At 39.5% G+C, this 18,180-nt stretch overlaps 1 protein-coding gene across 4 annotated transcripts in view; it reads left to right on the top strand.

The window, feature by feature from the left end:
* Positions 1-18,180, top strand: part of SMARCC1 (SWI/SNF related BAF chromatin remodeling complex subunit C1) — a 173,046-nt gene that overhangs the window by 108,127 nt on the left and 46,739 nt on the right. For all 4 annotated transcript variants that reach the window (XM_078443122.2, XM_078443121.2, XM_078443124.2 and 1 more), the window contains exons 22-23: positions 14,074-14,129; positions 17,988-18,102. In XM_078443122.2, coding sequence (XP_078299248.1) covers positions 14,074-14,129; positions 17,988-18,102 — 171 coding nt within the window. The remainder of the gene's footprint in view (positions 1-14,073; positions 14,130-17,987; positions 18,103-18,180) is intronic.

Raw genomic sequence — 18,180 nt, 5'->3', positions numbered from 1 at the left:
TCATGACCTGAGCTGAAGTTGGTTGTTCAACCGAGTGAGCCACCCAGGCACCCCTAACTTTTATTAAAGTTTACTTATTTTAAGAGAGAGTGTGTGCGTGCACAAGTGGGGGAGGGACAGAGAGGAGAGACAGAATTTCAGGCAGACTCTGTGCCATCAGTGCAGAGCCCGATTCGGGGCTCTAACCCACTGAACTGCAAGATCATGACCTGAGCCGAGATCAAGAATCGGATGCTCAGCTGAGTAAGCCACCCAGGCACCACAAAAACTTTTTTTTTTTTTTAAGTTTATTTATCTTTGTGTGTGTGTGTGTGTGTGTGAGAGAGAGAGAGAGAGAGAGAGAGAGAGGGACAGAGAGAGAGAGAGGGAGAGAATGAGAATGAGAATCCCAAGCAGGCCCGAGCCATCAGCACAGAGCTCAACTCGAGACTTGACTTGGGGTTCAGTCTCCGTGAGATCATGACCTGAGCTAAAATCAAGAGTTGGACATTTAATCAACTTAGCCACCCAGTTGCCCCCTAAGAAAACTTTTATTAAACACATTTATTAGATTTTTCTTTAATTAACATGGGGTCTAAACAGAATAGCCTTTCTAATAACATGTTTACTTGTAGCCAAACAATACTGAAATAGTGATTGTAGCACAGTGATATTTCATGTGCCTACTAGTTAGGTTCAACTTTGCCATATTTATCTATCCAGCAGTCTAAATGATTTTTATTTTATTGTTTTTGGTGAACTATTTCAAAGTAAGTTATAGATACCATGATTCTTTGCACTCTAGATCACTCAGCATGCATCATCTCCTAGGAATAAGGACGTTTTCCTGTATGATTGTCGTAGTGCAGTGCATCTTAGTCCCTTTTTTGGTTGCCAGTCCTTCCCCAGGGAGTTGGAATTTACATGCATGTTCAAGGGTCTGTCAAAGACTTAACCTTGGTAACTTCCCATTTCATGATCTCAGGTATTGGTTTTCTTTATTTAATTTTTTGCTACTGTGAATTGATTTATGTATCTTAATCCTGGCTTAGAGAAATTTGAAAGATTATGTTAAATGATGTTTATTCCTTACAGTTGACTATGTATGCTCTAGGGATATTGAGTCACAAATAGAATATTCAGAGAAGATTCTTTTATGTCACTGAGTGGATTGTCCACCAAGTTCCTTGACATCCTGTGGAGTACAGGACTCCAAAGAATGCATCTTGAGCCATTTGTCACAGTTCTGTGTGGAGGAACCCAATTAATCACTTCTAGTTTTCACGAAGGATAAAAACTAGTCTCTAACCCATCAGGAGATTAAGAAGAACATCTTGAAAGTGATAATATTGAAAGGGTCACTTTCTCGGAACTGAAAGCCCAGAAGTGACTGTTATAGTTCTTGCCTGAGATACTATTCATCGCTTATAAATAGCCTCATTCTTCTCACTGTGAGGACTTCATACCATTTTACAAATCAGGCACTTCTAAAACACCATGTGTGAAACATGCGAGGCTAGTGAACCTAAGAAAACAGAACAGTATTTGATCATCAGACTTCCATCATGTGGAGTGGCTTCTCTCTTCTCTCTGTCAAGGTTCTATTTGAAGGGCTCTTTCAGACCTATTTCAAGAGGCAGTGAAGGATAGAGTCAAACTTCTGAGGAGCTCATAATTGGACACTTAACATCTAGGGACTAGCTCATACTGGCTAGAATTTAAGTGATTTGTCTAATGACCCATATTTACTAAATGGTAGGATACATATTTTTAGGGAGAAATTGGCTTCCATTATGTAGTACAATTATGTAATGCTTTTTGGGGACTTTATCAAGTTAGGCTTTTTGGTTACTTGTTAGAGATCTCTTGCTGTGGGCTACCATATAAGACATAAGTAGATCCTCTATTAATTGGGACTGTTTTTTTGTGATGAGCTACACATACGTGGAAAAAATCATTCTGTGTTGGGAGGATTGGGGATGTAATGAAGCATACATAGTATTAATTGTTCAAGGGGGACTGGACTTGGGAGGTGCCGTAAGAGTTAGCACAAAGAGACATGTAAGTTTAGACTGGGGAAGACTTTACAAAGAAGGGATTTGAGCTGAACGCTGAAAAAGAGATTTAGGAGGTCACTGAGCCATATTGGAGCAAGTATTCGGTTCTGTAGGACAATGTGAGCAAAGGCACAAAGATGGTAACAGAAGGTTGTACAGAGGGTGGGACGTGTAAACCAGGTTAGCCTCAACCCAGAGTTCAAATAAGGACATGGAGAGATCAGATGCGCAGCTAGATTGGAGCAAAGGCACAGAGAGTGACAGGGTGATGCAAGCTTGGACTGTATATTGGCAGCTCTATGGAATGCTTGAACTTTAATGCAGAGAATGACACGATCAGATTCCAGAAGGGTTGAGTGAGTTCCCACCATGGGCCTTATTTTGTTCTTCCCTGAGAAGACAAAATCTATAGGACTAGCAGTTCTCAAGCTCTTTGGGTCTCAGGACTTCTTTATATTCTTTACAAATAATGAGGAACCCAAAATGTGTTAATTTATTTGAATTCTATCTGTTGATATTTACTGTATCAGAAGTTAGAACAGAAACTTTTAAACCAGAACAATACACAGGTGCACGTCTGCTGTAGCTGACATCATCATGTGTCATGCAGCCTCTGGGAAGCCACACTCCACATTTGCGGGAGATGAGAGTGAAAAGGGAAATGACAATCTTTGTGTTGTTATAAAAATAGTTTTGACCTTGGGGACATTTCCATGACCAGGGGAGGGGGTTTGGTACCTGGCCCACACTTTATGAATCACTGAATTAAACACTTGTCCTTGAAGGATATTCCGTTAGGGTGGGGAGACATTGTAAGTAGGTGGGTAAGGTAGGTAAGAAGGAAGGAAAGAAACGAATACAGTTACAGAAAGAGGCGCATGTGGAAGAAACACAAGTTCTGACTGGGTCAGTTAGGGAAGGCTTCACAGAGGAGGTAACCTTTTAAACAATAATGAAAAAGGAAAAAAAGGATGAACACGTGTGGCATATTCTGGAAATAATGCCAAGAAGTCTGTGGGGAGCAGGTACTGTGACCAGGTGCAGCTGTATAGATGTATGGGGGGGGGGGTGATTTTGAAGGGCTTTTACCTCATGGAAGTTGAAAAGTCCCCAGGGAAGAGAAATAACAGGATTCAGTCTATTTTAATTTTTTTTTTTAACGTTTATTCATTTTTGAGAGACAGAGAGAGACAGAGCATGAGCGGGAAAGGGACAGAGAGAGGGAGACACAGACTCTGAAGCAGGCTCCAGGCTCCGAGCTGTCAGCACAGAGCCCGACGTGGGGCTCGAACTCACGAACTGCGAGATCGTGACCTGAGCCAGTCAGACGCTCAACCGACTGAGCCACCCAGGCGCCCCGGATTCAGTCTATTTTAGAAATTACCTGCTGACAATTTACAGATGACGTGCAGGAAATAGAAGAGTTCCCACCAGATCATCGTTATTTATTACTTTTGCAAGCATTTTGTTCTGTCCTCCACACTAACTTTCCCAGTTCTTTCAACTCTTTAGGAGATGGTTTCTAGATCTCCTCATTCTGGTTTTGCTGGCAGTATTATCCTCACTAGAGCAGGAAGCACTTGATTGCAGAAGCTAGGAAAAAGATATGGTGCCCATGAAGGACAGCATTCTGGCTTGGTGATGGGAGGAGACAGAAGCTCAGCTCTCTAAGGATGAGAGCGACACATACCCCTCAAGCTAAAGCATGTTTGGGGGCACAGAGCAAACGTGGAGGCGGAGGACCGGAGCCAGTTGTGGTATCAGTGCTGCATCTGTGGGAGACAGGGCAAGGGATAGAGTGGAACCAGACTGGCAGTACCATTTCCTGTTCCTAGTGTCTGAAGATACTGCTGTCATGGATGCCAGCTAATTTACCTCTCATCTTTGGTTGAGGTTCATTCAGAAGTTCAGTAGGTGTATAGTTATCCATTGCTGCATAATAAATTACCATAAAGTTAGTGGCTTAAAACAAGATATATTTATCTCCTTGCTTCCGTGAGTCTGTGCCACAGCCTTACTGGGTCCTCTGCTGAGGATATCACAAGGCTGCACGCAGGGTGGTGACTGGTCTGTGTTCTCATCTGGAGGCTTGACTACTGAAGAATCCGCCTCCATGTTCACTCCTGTTGTCAGAATCAATTTACTTCCAGGTGTGGGGCTGAAGGTTCCAGTTTCTTGCTGGCTGTCAGCTGGAAGCTGCCCTAAACTACTAGAGGCCACCCGCTGTTGTTCACCATGTAGGCTTCCCCAGTGTGGCAGCTTGCTGCATCAAGCTGGCAAGGAGAGTCTAGAGTGAGTGTAGTAAAAAGACAGGATCTTATATAAATGAACATCCCATCACATTTGCCTCACACTCACGGGAAGGGGATTGTAAAAGGATATGAAAACCATGAGTCAAGGATGAACAGGTCCACCCTAGAATATGACCACCTTGGTAGGCATTTTCATGGGTTCTGGTCACCTCCCCTATTTGCCACTGTCCCTCAATTCCCAACATTGAAAACTGAGAATTTGAGAGTAGCCCTCTCCTGAGTATCTTCATTCATAGGCAGAACTATCACAGCATGAATTTTTCTGTCACGGGTCAGCAGACATTTCTATAAAGGCCCACATGATAAAAATTTCAGGCTTTTGCATACCGGCCTCTGTCATAACTACTCAGATCTGCCTTTGTAGTGCAAAAGCAACCATAGACCATATTTAAACAAAGGAGTGTGGCTGTGTTCTAATAAAATTGTATTTGCAAAAATAGGCAGGAGGACTATAGTTTGCTGACCCCTGGTAAGTCAGATTGGTCGGCTATCCCTGACCCATTAGTAACATTTTAAAAGAATGGGACAAGGGCATGTGCTTCTGTAACACTCCTTGACCCTATACAGGAAAGTCAGAAGTCACATGGGGAATAGTTTAAGAAATGGGCAGAAGACATGAATGGGCATTTTTCCAAAGAAGACATCCAGATGGCTAATGGACACATGAAAAGATGCTAAACATGACTCATCATCAGGGAAGTACAAACCAAAACCATGATGAGGTACCACCTTACGCCTGTCAGAATGGCTAAAATTGACCACACGGGAAACAACAGCTATTGGCGAAGATGCAGAGAAAGGAGAACACTTTTGCACTGTTGGTGGGAATGCAGACTGGTGCAGCCACTCTGGAAAACAGTATGGAGGTTCCTCAAAATGTTAACATATAGAACTACCCTATGATCCAGCAATTGCACTCCTAGGTATTTACCCAAAGGATACAAATATAGATTTGAAGGAGTACATGCATCCCAGTGTTTATGGTATCAACAATACCCAAACTATGGAAAGAGCCCGTGTCCCATCGGGTGTTGAACTATAGAAAGAGCCCGTGTCCCATCGGGTGTTGAATGGATAAAGAAGATGTGGTGTGTGTATGTGTGTATATCTATATTACTCAGCCATCAAAATACACGAAATACTGCCATTTGCAATAATGTGGATGGAGCTGGAATGTATTATACTAAGCAAAATAAGTAGGTCAGAAAAAGACAAATACCATGATTTCACTCATGTGGAATTTAAGAAGCAAAACAGATGAACATATGGGAAAGGGGAAAAAAGAGTTGGGTGGGGGCACCTGGGTGGCTCAGTTCGTTAAGCGTCTGACTCTTGATTTCTGCTCAGGTCATGATCTTGAGGCTTGTGAGTTGGGGCCCCACATTGGGCTCCACGCTGACAATGAGGAGTCCGCTTGGGATGTTCTCTCTCTCTGCCCCCACGCTGATCGCACTCTCTCTCAAGATAATAAACTTAAAAAAAAAAAGAGGAGGTGCCTCGGTGGCTCAGTTGTTAAGCATCTGACTTTGGCTCAGGTCACGATCTCACAAATTGTGAGTTCAAGTCCCATACTGGGTGAGCTCAAGCCCTGCTTCCGGTGAGCTTGAGACCCGCATCAGGTGAGCACGAGCCCCGCTTCAGGTAAAAACATGAGCCCTGGGTGAGCACCGCTTCTCTCTCTCTCTCTGCCCCTCACTTGTGCCCTCTTTCTCTCAAAAAAAAAAAAAAAAGAGGGAGGCAAACCATAAGAGACTCTTAATGATAGAGAACAAACTGAGGATTGATGAGGAGGTCGGTGGGGGATGGGTTAAATGAGTGATGGGTATTAAGGAGGGCACTTGTTAAGATGAGCACTGGGTGTTAATATATGATGAATCACTGAATTCTTCTGAAACCAGTATTACACTATATATTAAATAACTAGTTTAAATAAAATTTTGAAAAAAGAAAATCAGCTTCCAGCAACCAAAAAAAAAAGTCACAGGAACCAGAAGTCACAGATGACATACCAGATTGGGAAGGACCTTTGGAAATTCAGGGCAGAATGACAGCCCTCTGTTGTTGTCACTGAGGCGGTGCCAAAGGCCACTGCAAGGGCTTATGCTAATAGATAAGTCTGGGGTCCAGCCTACTGTATTTATTAATAATAATATTGTTGAGTACTTACTATGAGCCAGTTATTAGCATTTTGCATGAAATAATGTAATCGTTAGCACTATGAACTATTATTATTCTTTTGTAGATAAACAGAATGAGGCATTTGTCAGCTAAGTAGCTTGACCAGGGTCGTTTCAGCTAGTAAATTCAGAGACAGGATTCAAACCGAGACAGTCTGGATCCAGAACTCACCCTTTTCTTCTGGAGCAGGGGCTAGGAAATTTTGGTTCTTGGGCCAAATCCAGGTTGCCACCTGTTTTTATTTAGCCCAGAATAAATAAGAGTAGTATTTACATTTTTAAATGATTGGAAAAAATGAAAAGAAAAATGTTATTTCTTGACACGTACTAACTATATGACATGCACATTTCAGTGTCTGTAAAGTTTTATTGAAACACAACCATGCTCATTCATCTTCAGGCTGCTTTCATGGCTGACTTTGTGGTACTATGGCAGAAGTGAATAGTTGCAGCTAAGACTTACACAGCCTGCAGATCTGAGCATAGTTACTGTCTGTCTGCTCTTTACAGAGCCCTTGCTCTAGCATAAGGTCTGATTGTGAGCTATGATGTTATTTTCCCCTAGCTGACCGGGCATTCCCCTCATAGCTCAGTTACAAGTCAAAGGAGTTTTTATTTTTTCCTCCTTTTTATGTTTGGCGCATGGTCCACTGGTTTATGTTAAGTGTCTACTTGCTTAAGTTGGGATTTTTATTTTATTCATTCTAGTATCCTCTTCATTTATCTTTGCAGACATGGGTCAGACCACACATTTGTAGGGAAAGATTTCCAATCATCTACTTTGTAGACATCAACAAGATGACATGGCATATGTGAGGGACTGCAGCCTCTTAAGCATTTACAGTTCCAACCAGAATTCAGACCAAAGAGAAGCTGTTGTTTTGCGTTTCTTTTTCCAAGATGTCTGAAAGCAGCTTGAAAAAATGTTTTGTAGGATAGAAACCACTTTACATACTCCTCCACATAGCATCTTGAGGAATACACAACTCATGATTACCTCTTAATAGATGTCTTGTTAAAGGTCTGAGTGCTTGTCTTCAGGTTTCTCCCCTTAGAGAAGGTATCTTTAACTGTACCACCATTATGTGAATAAATATTAATATTATGTAACTGTTCATCTTGGACTCCTAGCTAATTAAAAGAGTTAATACCAAGTTGGACTTGCCTTACAGTAGACACGGGGAGTGTGTAATCTTTTAGAATCTGGAGCTGTAGGTTGTGGGTAGTTATTTAAAAGCAGATTATCTTTTTAAAAAAATACTGCATTTCTCCCACATAATACCCAGTCTGTAATTAAGCTGACTGAGCAAAGGTGGCCCAGTGCACATTCAGTTAATAGTAACTTAGGAAGTTAGGGTGTTTTGTTGTGTTTTTTTTTAACCCCACCTGTGTTTGGTTTTTGTTCACATCTCTTCATTGTTAATATTTGAATGTGTCTTAATGCGTGTTACGTATTTCATCTGAACTAAGAACTAGAGCATTCGCAGTAATTTTCATCTCTTTCTCCCTTATCTTCTCACCTTCCTGCCGCCAGCACTAAGAATCCTAAATTTTGAATCTTGTTCTACTACTTTTTAAGTGACTTGTATCACAAAGAAAAGATGTTCTTGGGGCGCCTGGGTGGCTCAGTCGGTTAAGTGTCTGACTCTTGATTTTAACTCAGTTCATGAACTAACAGTTGTGAGATTGAGCCCGTGTCGGGCTCCGTCCTGGATGTGGAGCCCGCTTAAGATTTTCTCTCCCTGTCTCTTGCTTTCTTGCCACTCACTGCCCAGAAAAAAAAAAAAAAAGATGAAAGATGCGCTTAACATGTTAGGTGTAATTTTGTTTGTTTTTCAGCTTTATAAAACATGGTTTATTTAGACTTCTGAGACTTTGTTTTACTATTATGTTTTCAGTGCATATCCATGTAGTTACATTATCCACATAGGCACAGTTCATTTATATCCACTGCTGTAAAATATTTTGTTGTGTGATTATAGCCCTGTTTAATCATCCATTCTTCTATTACTGGTGGGCAGTTTGGTTTGTTCCTGTTTGTTCTCAGACACGTGTCCAACCTTGTACGTGCCCCACAGGGCACCACTGCTCCTTGACGTGTGCTTGGTGGACTAGTTGCCACAACTGAGACAAGGAGTGGGAGTCACTCAGCCCTCCGTTTAATTCGGGTATCGCTTTTTCATAAGGCAAATTTTTTGATAAGGGAACATTAGAGCATTGAATATTTTGAACATTGAACCTTGATTATTCTTGTATAACTTGTTTTGTTGTGGATCAATCTGTGAGTTACAGGGTTTTAGGAAATTCTGGGTTTTGTCCCCAAAGCAAGTGTATCACTTGACACTTCATCCAGCAACACTTGATCATACACTTCTAGTGTTAATCTCTGCTGATAATAGTAGGTATAAAGTGACATTCCGTTGTGGTTTTATTTATTTATTTGCCTTATAAACAACACTTATGTCTCTGTTCTGGAGGCTGGAAGTCCATAGTGGTTTCAAATTACACATCTCTGTATAACTGATCTGAGTATCTTCTATTTACTGGGCATACATATATCATTCTGTAACACAGCTATTTTTGTTATTTGGTCACTTTTTAATAGTTTTTATGATTTCCTTTAGAAATCTGATCTATTGATCTAGTTGCTGTACTGCATGTGTTTTCTACCATTCGGTTACATGTTCTTTCCTTTTGGCATCTTTTAATGAAAAGAAATCTTTAATTTTAATTGACCAAAGTTAGTCCTTTATTTTATGATTACCACTTTTAAGATACCATTTAGCTTTTGTTTTTTCATGTGTCTTTACCTGGAATTGATTTTTAACATACGAAATGTGGTTGATTTTGTATGTTAATTTTATAGCTAACCGCCTTGCTAAACCCTGTGATTATTTCTAGTAACTTTTCTGCAGATTTTTTCAGGTATACAGTTTTATTCTCTGCAATCATAACTACTTTTCTTCTTTTTCTTAAATGACACTCTGGGCTACAACTTCCATGGCAGTATTGAAGGGAAATAGTAATACTGTTACCCATGTCCTACTCTTGATTTCAAAGGAAATACTGTATGCATCTCTCCAGGAAGGATGACATTCGTTTTAGGATTATCGATAACAGTTTTGAGGGCTCAGGAACTTCTTTTGTATCCCTGGTTTTCCAAGAGCTTGTCATGAAAGATACTGAGTTTTATCAGACACTTAATGGGTGTGATCAAATAAGTCTATAAACTTACAGATTTATAAATTTTAAATTACTTTTCCGATACTATCCTATTATTTTGTCATAATGTATTGCCTTTTTTATACACTGCCATGTTCTGTTTTCAGATTTTTTGCTTAGGAGATTTTCATTGTGATTATGAATGAGATTTAGCCTAGTGGCCTCTAATATTCGTTATTTGTTGTCTGTATCTGATTTGTGGATCAAGGTTATACTAGCCTCAGAGAATGGGGAGGGGTATTCTCTCTTCTTTTCTCTAGAAAAGTTTAAGTAACATTATAATCCTCCCTTCCCTAAAAGTTTGGTAGAACTCCCCCAGTAAAAACATCTGGACCTGTGGTGGTTTTGTTTAAATTTTTTAATTATTCCAGTTTTTTTTGTTTGTTTGTTTGTTTTTTTATGGGACTCCTCAGGACTTCTTTTTCTTCTTGAATCTGTTTGGTAAAATACTTTCTAATAATTTGTCCATTCATTCATTCATTTGTTTGTTTTGAGAGAGAGAGAGAGAGAGAGCGCGCCAGCACGAGTGGGGGAGGGGCAGAGAGGGAGACAGAATTCCAGATAGGCTCCTCACTGTCAGCACAGAGCTTGATGTGGGGCTTGCACTCAAAACCGTTAGATCATGACCTGAGCTGAAACCAAGAGTTGGACGCTTAACTGACAGAGCCACCCAGGTGCCCCAGTAATTTCTTCATTTAATCTAATTTTTCTATTCGGCATTAAAGTTTTCGTAGTACTTTGTCACTTCCGTTTTGACTTATTAATAGTTAGGACCTTTCTTCCAGTCGTAATATAATTATTTTGTGACTTCTTTCTCTTTTCCCGATGTGTCACACTGATTTATTGCCTTTATTATTTCAAAGAACCAAGTTTGGGGTATATTGATTCTCTCTATTGTGTATGTTTTATCTCTGTTGTATTTTTGCTTTATATTTCTTTGATTTTTTTCTTGTTGTTTGTGTACCTTCTATATTCTGTTACCATTTTCCTGCTTATCAAGAACACAATGTGTAAACATTGAGCATGTTTTTCTTTTCTAATGTAAGTTTAAGAAGACTTTACATTTCCCTTTTCGTGCTATATTTACTGATTTCCAAAATTCTGTTTCTAAGCACAGAGAAATTACATGTATATTTTAAACTTCTAGTTTTATTGTATTATGGTGAGAAACCTTGGCTTGTGTGTCATTGACTTTTCAAAATTTGTTAAAACTTGCTTTTTGACTTAATTTGTGATCAGTATTTTTTAACGTTCCACATGAGCTTGAAATTGAGAAAAGTATGTTCAAATCCCTGTTGTGAGGCACATTTTCATTTCCGCCCTACCATTCTATCAGTTTGGGTGTTACACATTTGACACTCTTTTATTAGGTTTAACAGTATAAAAAGTTAATCATTTTCTAGTGAATTAAACCTTTTTCTCATACATTGTCACCCTTTATTTCTAATAATGCTCTATTTTTGATGGCTGTATTATGGAAGAAAGCCTCTGTTGATTTTGTTTAGCTTAGCTTTCATGCTTTCATATTTCCCATCTCAGTAGTCTCTGTGTGGATCATTTCTTTAGATGTGTTTTATAGTTTTGTGATTTTCTTCTCACCCAGTTTAATCTGTTTTCTCTGACTTCATTTCTAGAAAAAAATTTTTTTGGTTTTATTTTGTTTTTAATGTTTTATTTATTTTTGCAAGCACAAGCAGGGGATGGGCAGAGAGAGAAGGATGGAGAATCTGAAGTGGGTTCTGTGTTGACAGCAGCAAGCTCAACGTGGAGCTTGAACTCTTGAACCGTGAGATCATGACTTGAGCCAAAGTTGCCCGCTCTACTGACTGAGCCACCCAGGTGTCTTGTTTCATTTTGGTTTTTTGCCTCTGCAGACAACTGGCCTGAAGGATAAAGCATTTAGAAAAACTTTTGATCTTTAGGGTTTTTTAAAAAATCTCTGCATATCTCTAATATTTTTTTGTTGGTTAGAGATCTTTACGATTCTCTCTTTTACTTATCTGTTGCATCCATGGCTGTGCCAAGGTTCGGGATTCAGATCTCCTATTGGCAGTCCTTGAGTGCTAAAACTGTTGATTAATATTTCTGCCCAGTCTTGGTGGTTTCCTTTCTTGGCATTTGCTCTAAACGGCTAAAATTGGGATTGGAAAGACTATCTGCAGAGGATGTTGCTTCTCATAGCTAGGGGTTGTTGCCATTGGCTTGAGATCCCATTGGCCAACCCTATGGCTGGCTCTGTGTAGGAATCCTGGCTTCTTTTCTCTGCCCTTGAGCTGGCTAGTCCAGGGCTCAGCTTCCTGATGGTGAGCTACTACAAGCAAATATGTCTGGGTGTGACCCTTCCCCTCCAGTTTTCCAAATACTTGATCCCAGATACAGGATCCAAGTTATAGATCCTGGCCCCACTTCTTCCACACTCTGGTCTCACTTCTGGTACTGTAGCCTTTTGGCATTTTTTAGAAGGTTGTAATTTTCTACCTTATGTGAGATTCATGACATCCCAAACTACCATATCCCCTGGAGCTCCTGGTCAGTCAGAATTCTGGAAGCGAGGTCTGGTTCCACCTGCAAGACTTAGAGCAAGAGGGATTTTCCTTTTCAATAACTTTGACACTGTTAGTTTTAAGTATGTTTGTTTAAATATGTTTAAATACTCTCATTGATGATAAATATTATTAGTCTTATCATTTATAAGAGGATACTATAAAGATTTAAGCTGTAGGTTATTTAGATGTTTTTATTTAAAACCACAGCAAACCCTCATCATATGTAAAATATTTGTTTTTGTTTTGGGTTTTTTTTTTTTTTTAATGTTCATTTATTTTTGAGAGAGAGACTGAGTGAGAGCTGGGAACGGGCGGAGAAGAAGGACATACAGAACCCGGAAACAGGATCCAGGCTCTGAGTTGTCAGCACATTTCTGATTATACTGTTTTTGTTTTTTAGAAATCTTGATTAATTTCTTACCTATAGGATATAGTTAAGACTCCCTTAGTACCACATTAAGGGCTCTTCCTCATGCGACCTTTACCAGCATTATCTCCCTGCTGATTTTTCCTATCTACCTTCCCCTTGAAAGTCATCACCAACGACATTTCCCTGGCACCCTTGAGTCTTTCAGTCTCTTTCCTTGAAATGTCCTTCTCTATATTTGTATTACCCACCCTGTCAACCATGTCCACCTAGAAAATGCTCACGTAACCATCTATCCTTCCCTGATTGAAACGGTTGTGCCCTCTGTGCTTCTCACAGGGTCTCATGCGTGCATGTATGTGGTAGACTTGTTGGTTTGTGTCTTCTCTGGCCAGTATGTGATGCTCTGGATGCTCAGTGAATACCTAGCTCTGCAGTATTTCTCCAGTGCTTGACTCAAAATATATACTCACAGGGCGCCTGGGTAGCTCAGTCGGGTAAGCATTTGACTCTTGGTTTTGGCTCAGGTCCTAATCTCACAGTTTCATGAGTTTGAGCCCCGAGTCAGTCTCTGCTCAGAGCCTGCTTAGGCTCCTCTCTCTCCCTCTCTCTCTGCGCCTCCCCCACTTACGCTGTCTCTGTCTTCTCTCAAAATAAATAAACATAAAAAAAGATAATACAGGAAAAAAAAAGATATACAGAGGTGCCTGGGTGGCTCAGTCAGTTAAGCGACCGACTTCAGCTCAGGTCATGATCTCGCGCTCCGTGAGTTCGAGCCCCACGTCAGGCTCTGTGCTGACAGCTCAGGGCCTAGAGCCTGTTTCAGATTCTGTGTCACTCTCTCTCCCTCTCCCGTTCATGCTCTGTCTCTCTCTGTCTCAAAAATAAATGTTTAAAAAAAAATTAAAAAGATACACACATGCACACACTCATTAAGCATTGGTTAAATAAATTATTTGGGGCTTTTTTTTTTTTTTTTTTTTTTTTTTTTTTTTTTTTTTTTGCTCTTTTTTACTTGAAATGTTTTTGAGGTTTTTATTTTTATACCTACAGAAAATAAAAGCCCTCATTGGACAGCTCCATGCATTTTCACAAATTAAACACATTCATGTAAAGAGCCCCAGGATCAGGAAACAAATCATTACCAGCACCTCAGGCCCCTCCTTTATCCCACTTTTGCTTGCCCACCCCTTCCTTGGTTAACTGCTGTCCTGATTTCTAACACTATTACTTTCATCTGTTTTTGAACTTTAAATTAATACAATCATGACGTTTGTGTTTTATGCTGGACTTCTGTGAGCCATACAGTTGTGAGACTCATTAGTGCACATAGTTGTATTTCAGATACAGCTGTGTGAAAGCTTTTACCTTTTTTCCATATTGTGTTACTTGTTCTTATTCTTTTGTTCGTAGAAGGGGCTGAGGAGGAAAAAATGGAAACAGATACCGATGTTCAGCAGCCTGAAAAGGTGAAAGTCTGTTTGAATTCTTCTACAACAGAAAAGACACAGAGAGAGCATGCCTTTCGTAGCATAACGGTTTGGGTTTATTTTGTCTTTTGTCTTTGATCCCTCTCAGGGAACTACAGATGATTCTGTCAGCCATTTGGATTTTGCTGGTATAAGGTATAATTTTCACAAAGCATAACATAGGACATTTTTCACTTACTCATTCGAGGAAGATTTATCCACTCCTGAGCCTCTTCTTTTATATCCCTTTTAGGCACAGTTGGGGAAATGAATACAAAATTGTGGTTTTTACAGATACTGAATTATAGGGTTGGGTCCTATATTTGTGCCAGAAGAAAACTATAGAATACTAAGGAATTTTGTAGGAGATTTAACTGCCAGCAGGAAAATAGTTAGAAAAGTCTTAATCAGAAGGCGACATTTGAAGTAGGTTTTAAAAAGCAGGTAGAACTATATAAAAATTGAAATAGAGGAGAGGGAATCGAAGATTCCACTGGCATGGAGGAGACACTGAAGCTAATGTGCAGAAGGCAACAAAGTGCCCCATGTGTTTGTGACTTGATCTCTGACTCAGAGAGGCTATAAACACAAGGTGAGTGAGGCAATATAGAACTTTACAGCCTCTTCAAGATCAGGGGCACATGATTTAACAATGGACAAAGGACCTGAATAGACATTTTTGTAAAGAACATATACAGATGACCAGCAGACACATGAAAAGATGCCCAGTATCACTCATCATCTGGGAAATGCGAATCAAAACCACAACAAGATACCACCTCACACCAATCAGAAAAGCTAGTATCAAAAAGTGTTAGCAAGGATGTGGGGAAAATGAACCCTCGTGCACTGTTGATGGGAATGTAAATTGGTGCAGCCACTCTGGAAAACTGTGGCGCTTCCTCAAAAAGTTAAAAATAGAACCACCGTATGATCCAGCAATTCCACTACTGGGTATTTATCCAAAGAAAACGAAGATGCTAATTCAAAAAGATCTGTGCATCCTTATGTTCACTGCAACATTATTTATAGTAGCCAAGATATGGAAGCAACATAAATGTCCACAGATAAATGAATGGATAAAGAAGAAGTATGTATCTCACACACACACACACACACACACACACACACACAGGAATATTATTACTCAGCCTTAAAAATGAATGAAATCTTGCCATTTACGACAACATGGATAGACCCTAGAGGGTATTAGAATAAGGAAATAAGTCAGAGAAAGACAACTACCGTTAACATTTAACTTCTATATGGGCTACTGGCACGAGAACAGACACTCAGATCAATGGAACAGAATAGAGAACCCAGAAGTGAACCCACAAACGTATGGCAAACTAATCTTTGACAAAGCAGGAAAGAATATCCAATGGAATAAAGACAGTCTTGTCAGCAAGTGGTGCTGGGAAAACTGGACAGCAACATGCAGAAGAATGAACCTGGACCACTTCCTACACCATACACAAAAGTAAAAATAAACTCAAAATGGATAAAAGACCTAAATGTAAGACAGGAAGCCATCAAAATCCTCAAGGAGAAAGCAGGCAAAAACCTCTTTGATCTTGGCCTTAGCAACTTTTTACTCAACACGTCTCCAGAGGCAAGGGAAACAAAATGAACTCCTGGGACCTCATCAAAATAAAAAGCTTCTGCACAGCAAAGGAAACAATCAGCAAAACTAAAAGGCACCTGATGGAATGGGAAAAGATATTTGCAAATGACATATCAGATAAAGGGTTAGTATCCAAAATCTATAAAGAACTTATCAAACTCAGCACCCAAAAAACAAATAATCTAGTGAAGAAATGGGCAGAAGACATGAATAGACACTTCTCCAAAGAAGACATCCAGATGGCCAACTGACACATGAAAAAATGCTCCACATCTCTCATCATCAGGGAAATACATATCAAAACCACAATGAGATACCACCTCACACTTGTCAGAATGGCTAAATTTAACAACTCAGGCAACAACAAATGTTGGCGAGGATGTGGAGAGAGAGGATCTCTTGCATTGCTGGTGGGAATGCAAACTGGTGCAGCCACTCTGGAAAACAGTATGGAGGTTCCTCAAAAAACTAAAAATAGAACTACCCTACAATCCAGCAGTTGCACTACTAGGCATTTATCCATGGGATATAGGTGTGCTGTTTCGAAGGGACACATGCACCCCCATGTTTATAGCAGCACTATCACCAATAGCCAAAGTATGGAAAGAGCCCAAATGTCCATCGATAAATGAATGGATAAAGAAAATGTGGTATATATATACAATGGAGTATTGCTCGGCAATCAAAAAGAATGAAATCTTGCCATTTGCAACTACATGGATGGAACTGAAGGATATTATGCTAAGTGAAATCAGTCAGAGAAAGACAAAAATCATATGACTTCACTCATATGAGGACTTTAAGAAACAAAACAGATGAACATAAGGGAAGGGAAACAATAGTATAAACACAGGGAGGGGGACAAAACAGAAGAGGCTCATAAATATGGAGAACAAACTGAGGGTTACTGGAGGGATTGTGGGAAGGGGGATGAGCTAAATGGGTAAGGGGCACTAAGGAATCTACTCCTGAAATCATTGTTGCACTATATGCTAACTAATTTGGATGTAAATTTTAAAAAATAAAATTAAAAAAAAAAAACCTTCTATATGGGATCTAAAAAACAAAACAAAACCAAAAAATCAGAAATAGACCCATAAATACAGAAAACAAGGTGGTGATTGACAGAGGGGAAAGGGGGGTTAGTGGGATGGGCAAAATAAGTAAAGGAGGATTAAGGTACAAGTTTCAGTTATAAATAAGTCACAGGGCTGAAAAGTACAGCATAGGGAATATAGTCAGTACTGTAATAATATATGGACAGGAAGTAGATTTATCATAGTTAGCATTGTGTAATGTGTAGAATTGTCAACTGTGTTGTAAATCTGAACCTGATATAACATTTTACATCAACTATACTTCAGTTAAAAAAGATAAGATTAGAAGCCTTGATGAGCATTCACTCAGTATTTGAGTGAACATATACAATATGCGATTTAAGGTGTTGATTACGTGTGTTGTTTTAAAATTGTATATAGATAAGGACAGGATGAGGATAAGAGTAAAATTAATTATAATTCTTACATTGTTCAACATACTGTGCTTTGTACTTTCCATTTGTGAATTCATCTAGTTCCTAAACAGTCTCATCAAGTCAATGATGATCTCTTCATTTTATAGACAATGTTACATGATTTGTCCAAAGTCACAAGGATTTCAGAGTCAGTAAATGAAACCAAATTCTAACCAGAAGAATTGAAGTTTTCAGTCCCCAGAGCATAATCACTGATGCCCTATTGTGGCTCTTACTAAAAACCATTAGCAAATGACTGTATTAAAGGCTTTGTCAGCTTTTAATTTTGGCAGTATTCCATCTTCTCGGTTGATAATGTACATTTTAAATGCTCTTGATTCTTTTGGACAGGTAATCAGTAATTCATTTGTTTATTAAGTATTTCTCTATTTAACCAGTAAATAACATAAATGAATTTCCATGCCATTCCTTTGGACATTGTGACCCTGGCTTTATAGCACAGGGCACAAAGAGTGCAGGGACTGTGTGTTGTGGAGGCCTATTAACATGTGAGCACTCAGGTGTGGAGGTAGTGAAAGGTGTTTCTTTGAATGTATTGATTTCTAGCTCTTCTCTCCAAGGCCCTTGGGCCTCCAAGGCCCTAGTGCACTCCCTGCCCAAAATAATGGAATCTTTTGTTACTCTTAGATAATATCACTAGTTGAAGGACTGGGTTTTTTTGCTCACTCTCTGTTCTCTTCTTTTATACCTCCTCGTTCAGGCAGAAAACAAAGGGGAAAACGAAACAGATGAAGGTGATAAAGCACAAGATGGAGAAAATGAAAAACATAGTGAGAAGGAGCAGGACAGTGAAGTTAGTGAGGATACCAAATCAGGTAATTTGAGGAAACTCTTTAGACTTTATTATGTAAAACTGACAAGCCCTGGAGAACTGTGAGCAGTTTAATTGTATA

The sequence above is a fragment of the Panthera onca genome, chromosome A2, assembly GCF_046562875.1.
Source record: "Panthera onca isolate mPanOnc1 chromosome A2, mPanOnc1 haplotype 2, whole genome shotgun sequence".
Lineage (NCBI taxonomy): Eukaryota > Metazoa > Chordata > Mammalia > Carnivora > Felidae > Panthera > Panthera onca.
This window is presented reverse-complemented; position numbering and strand designations above follow the sequence as displayed.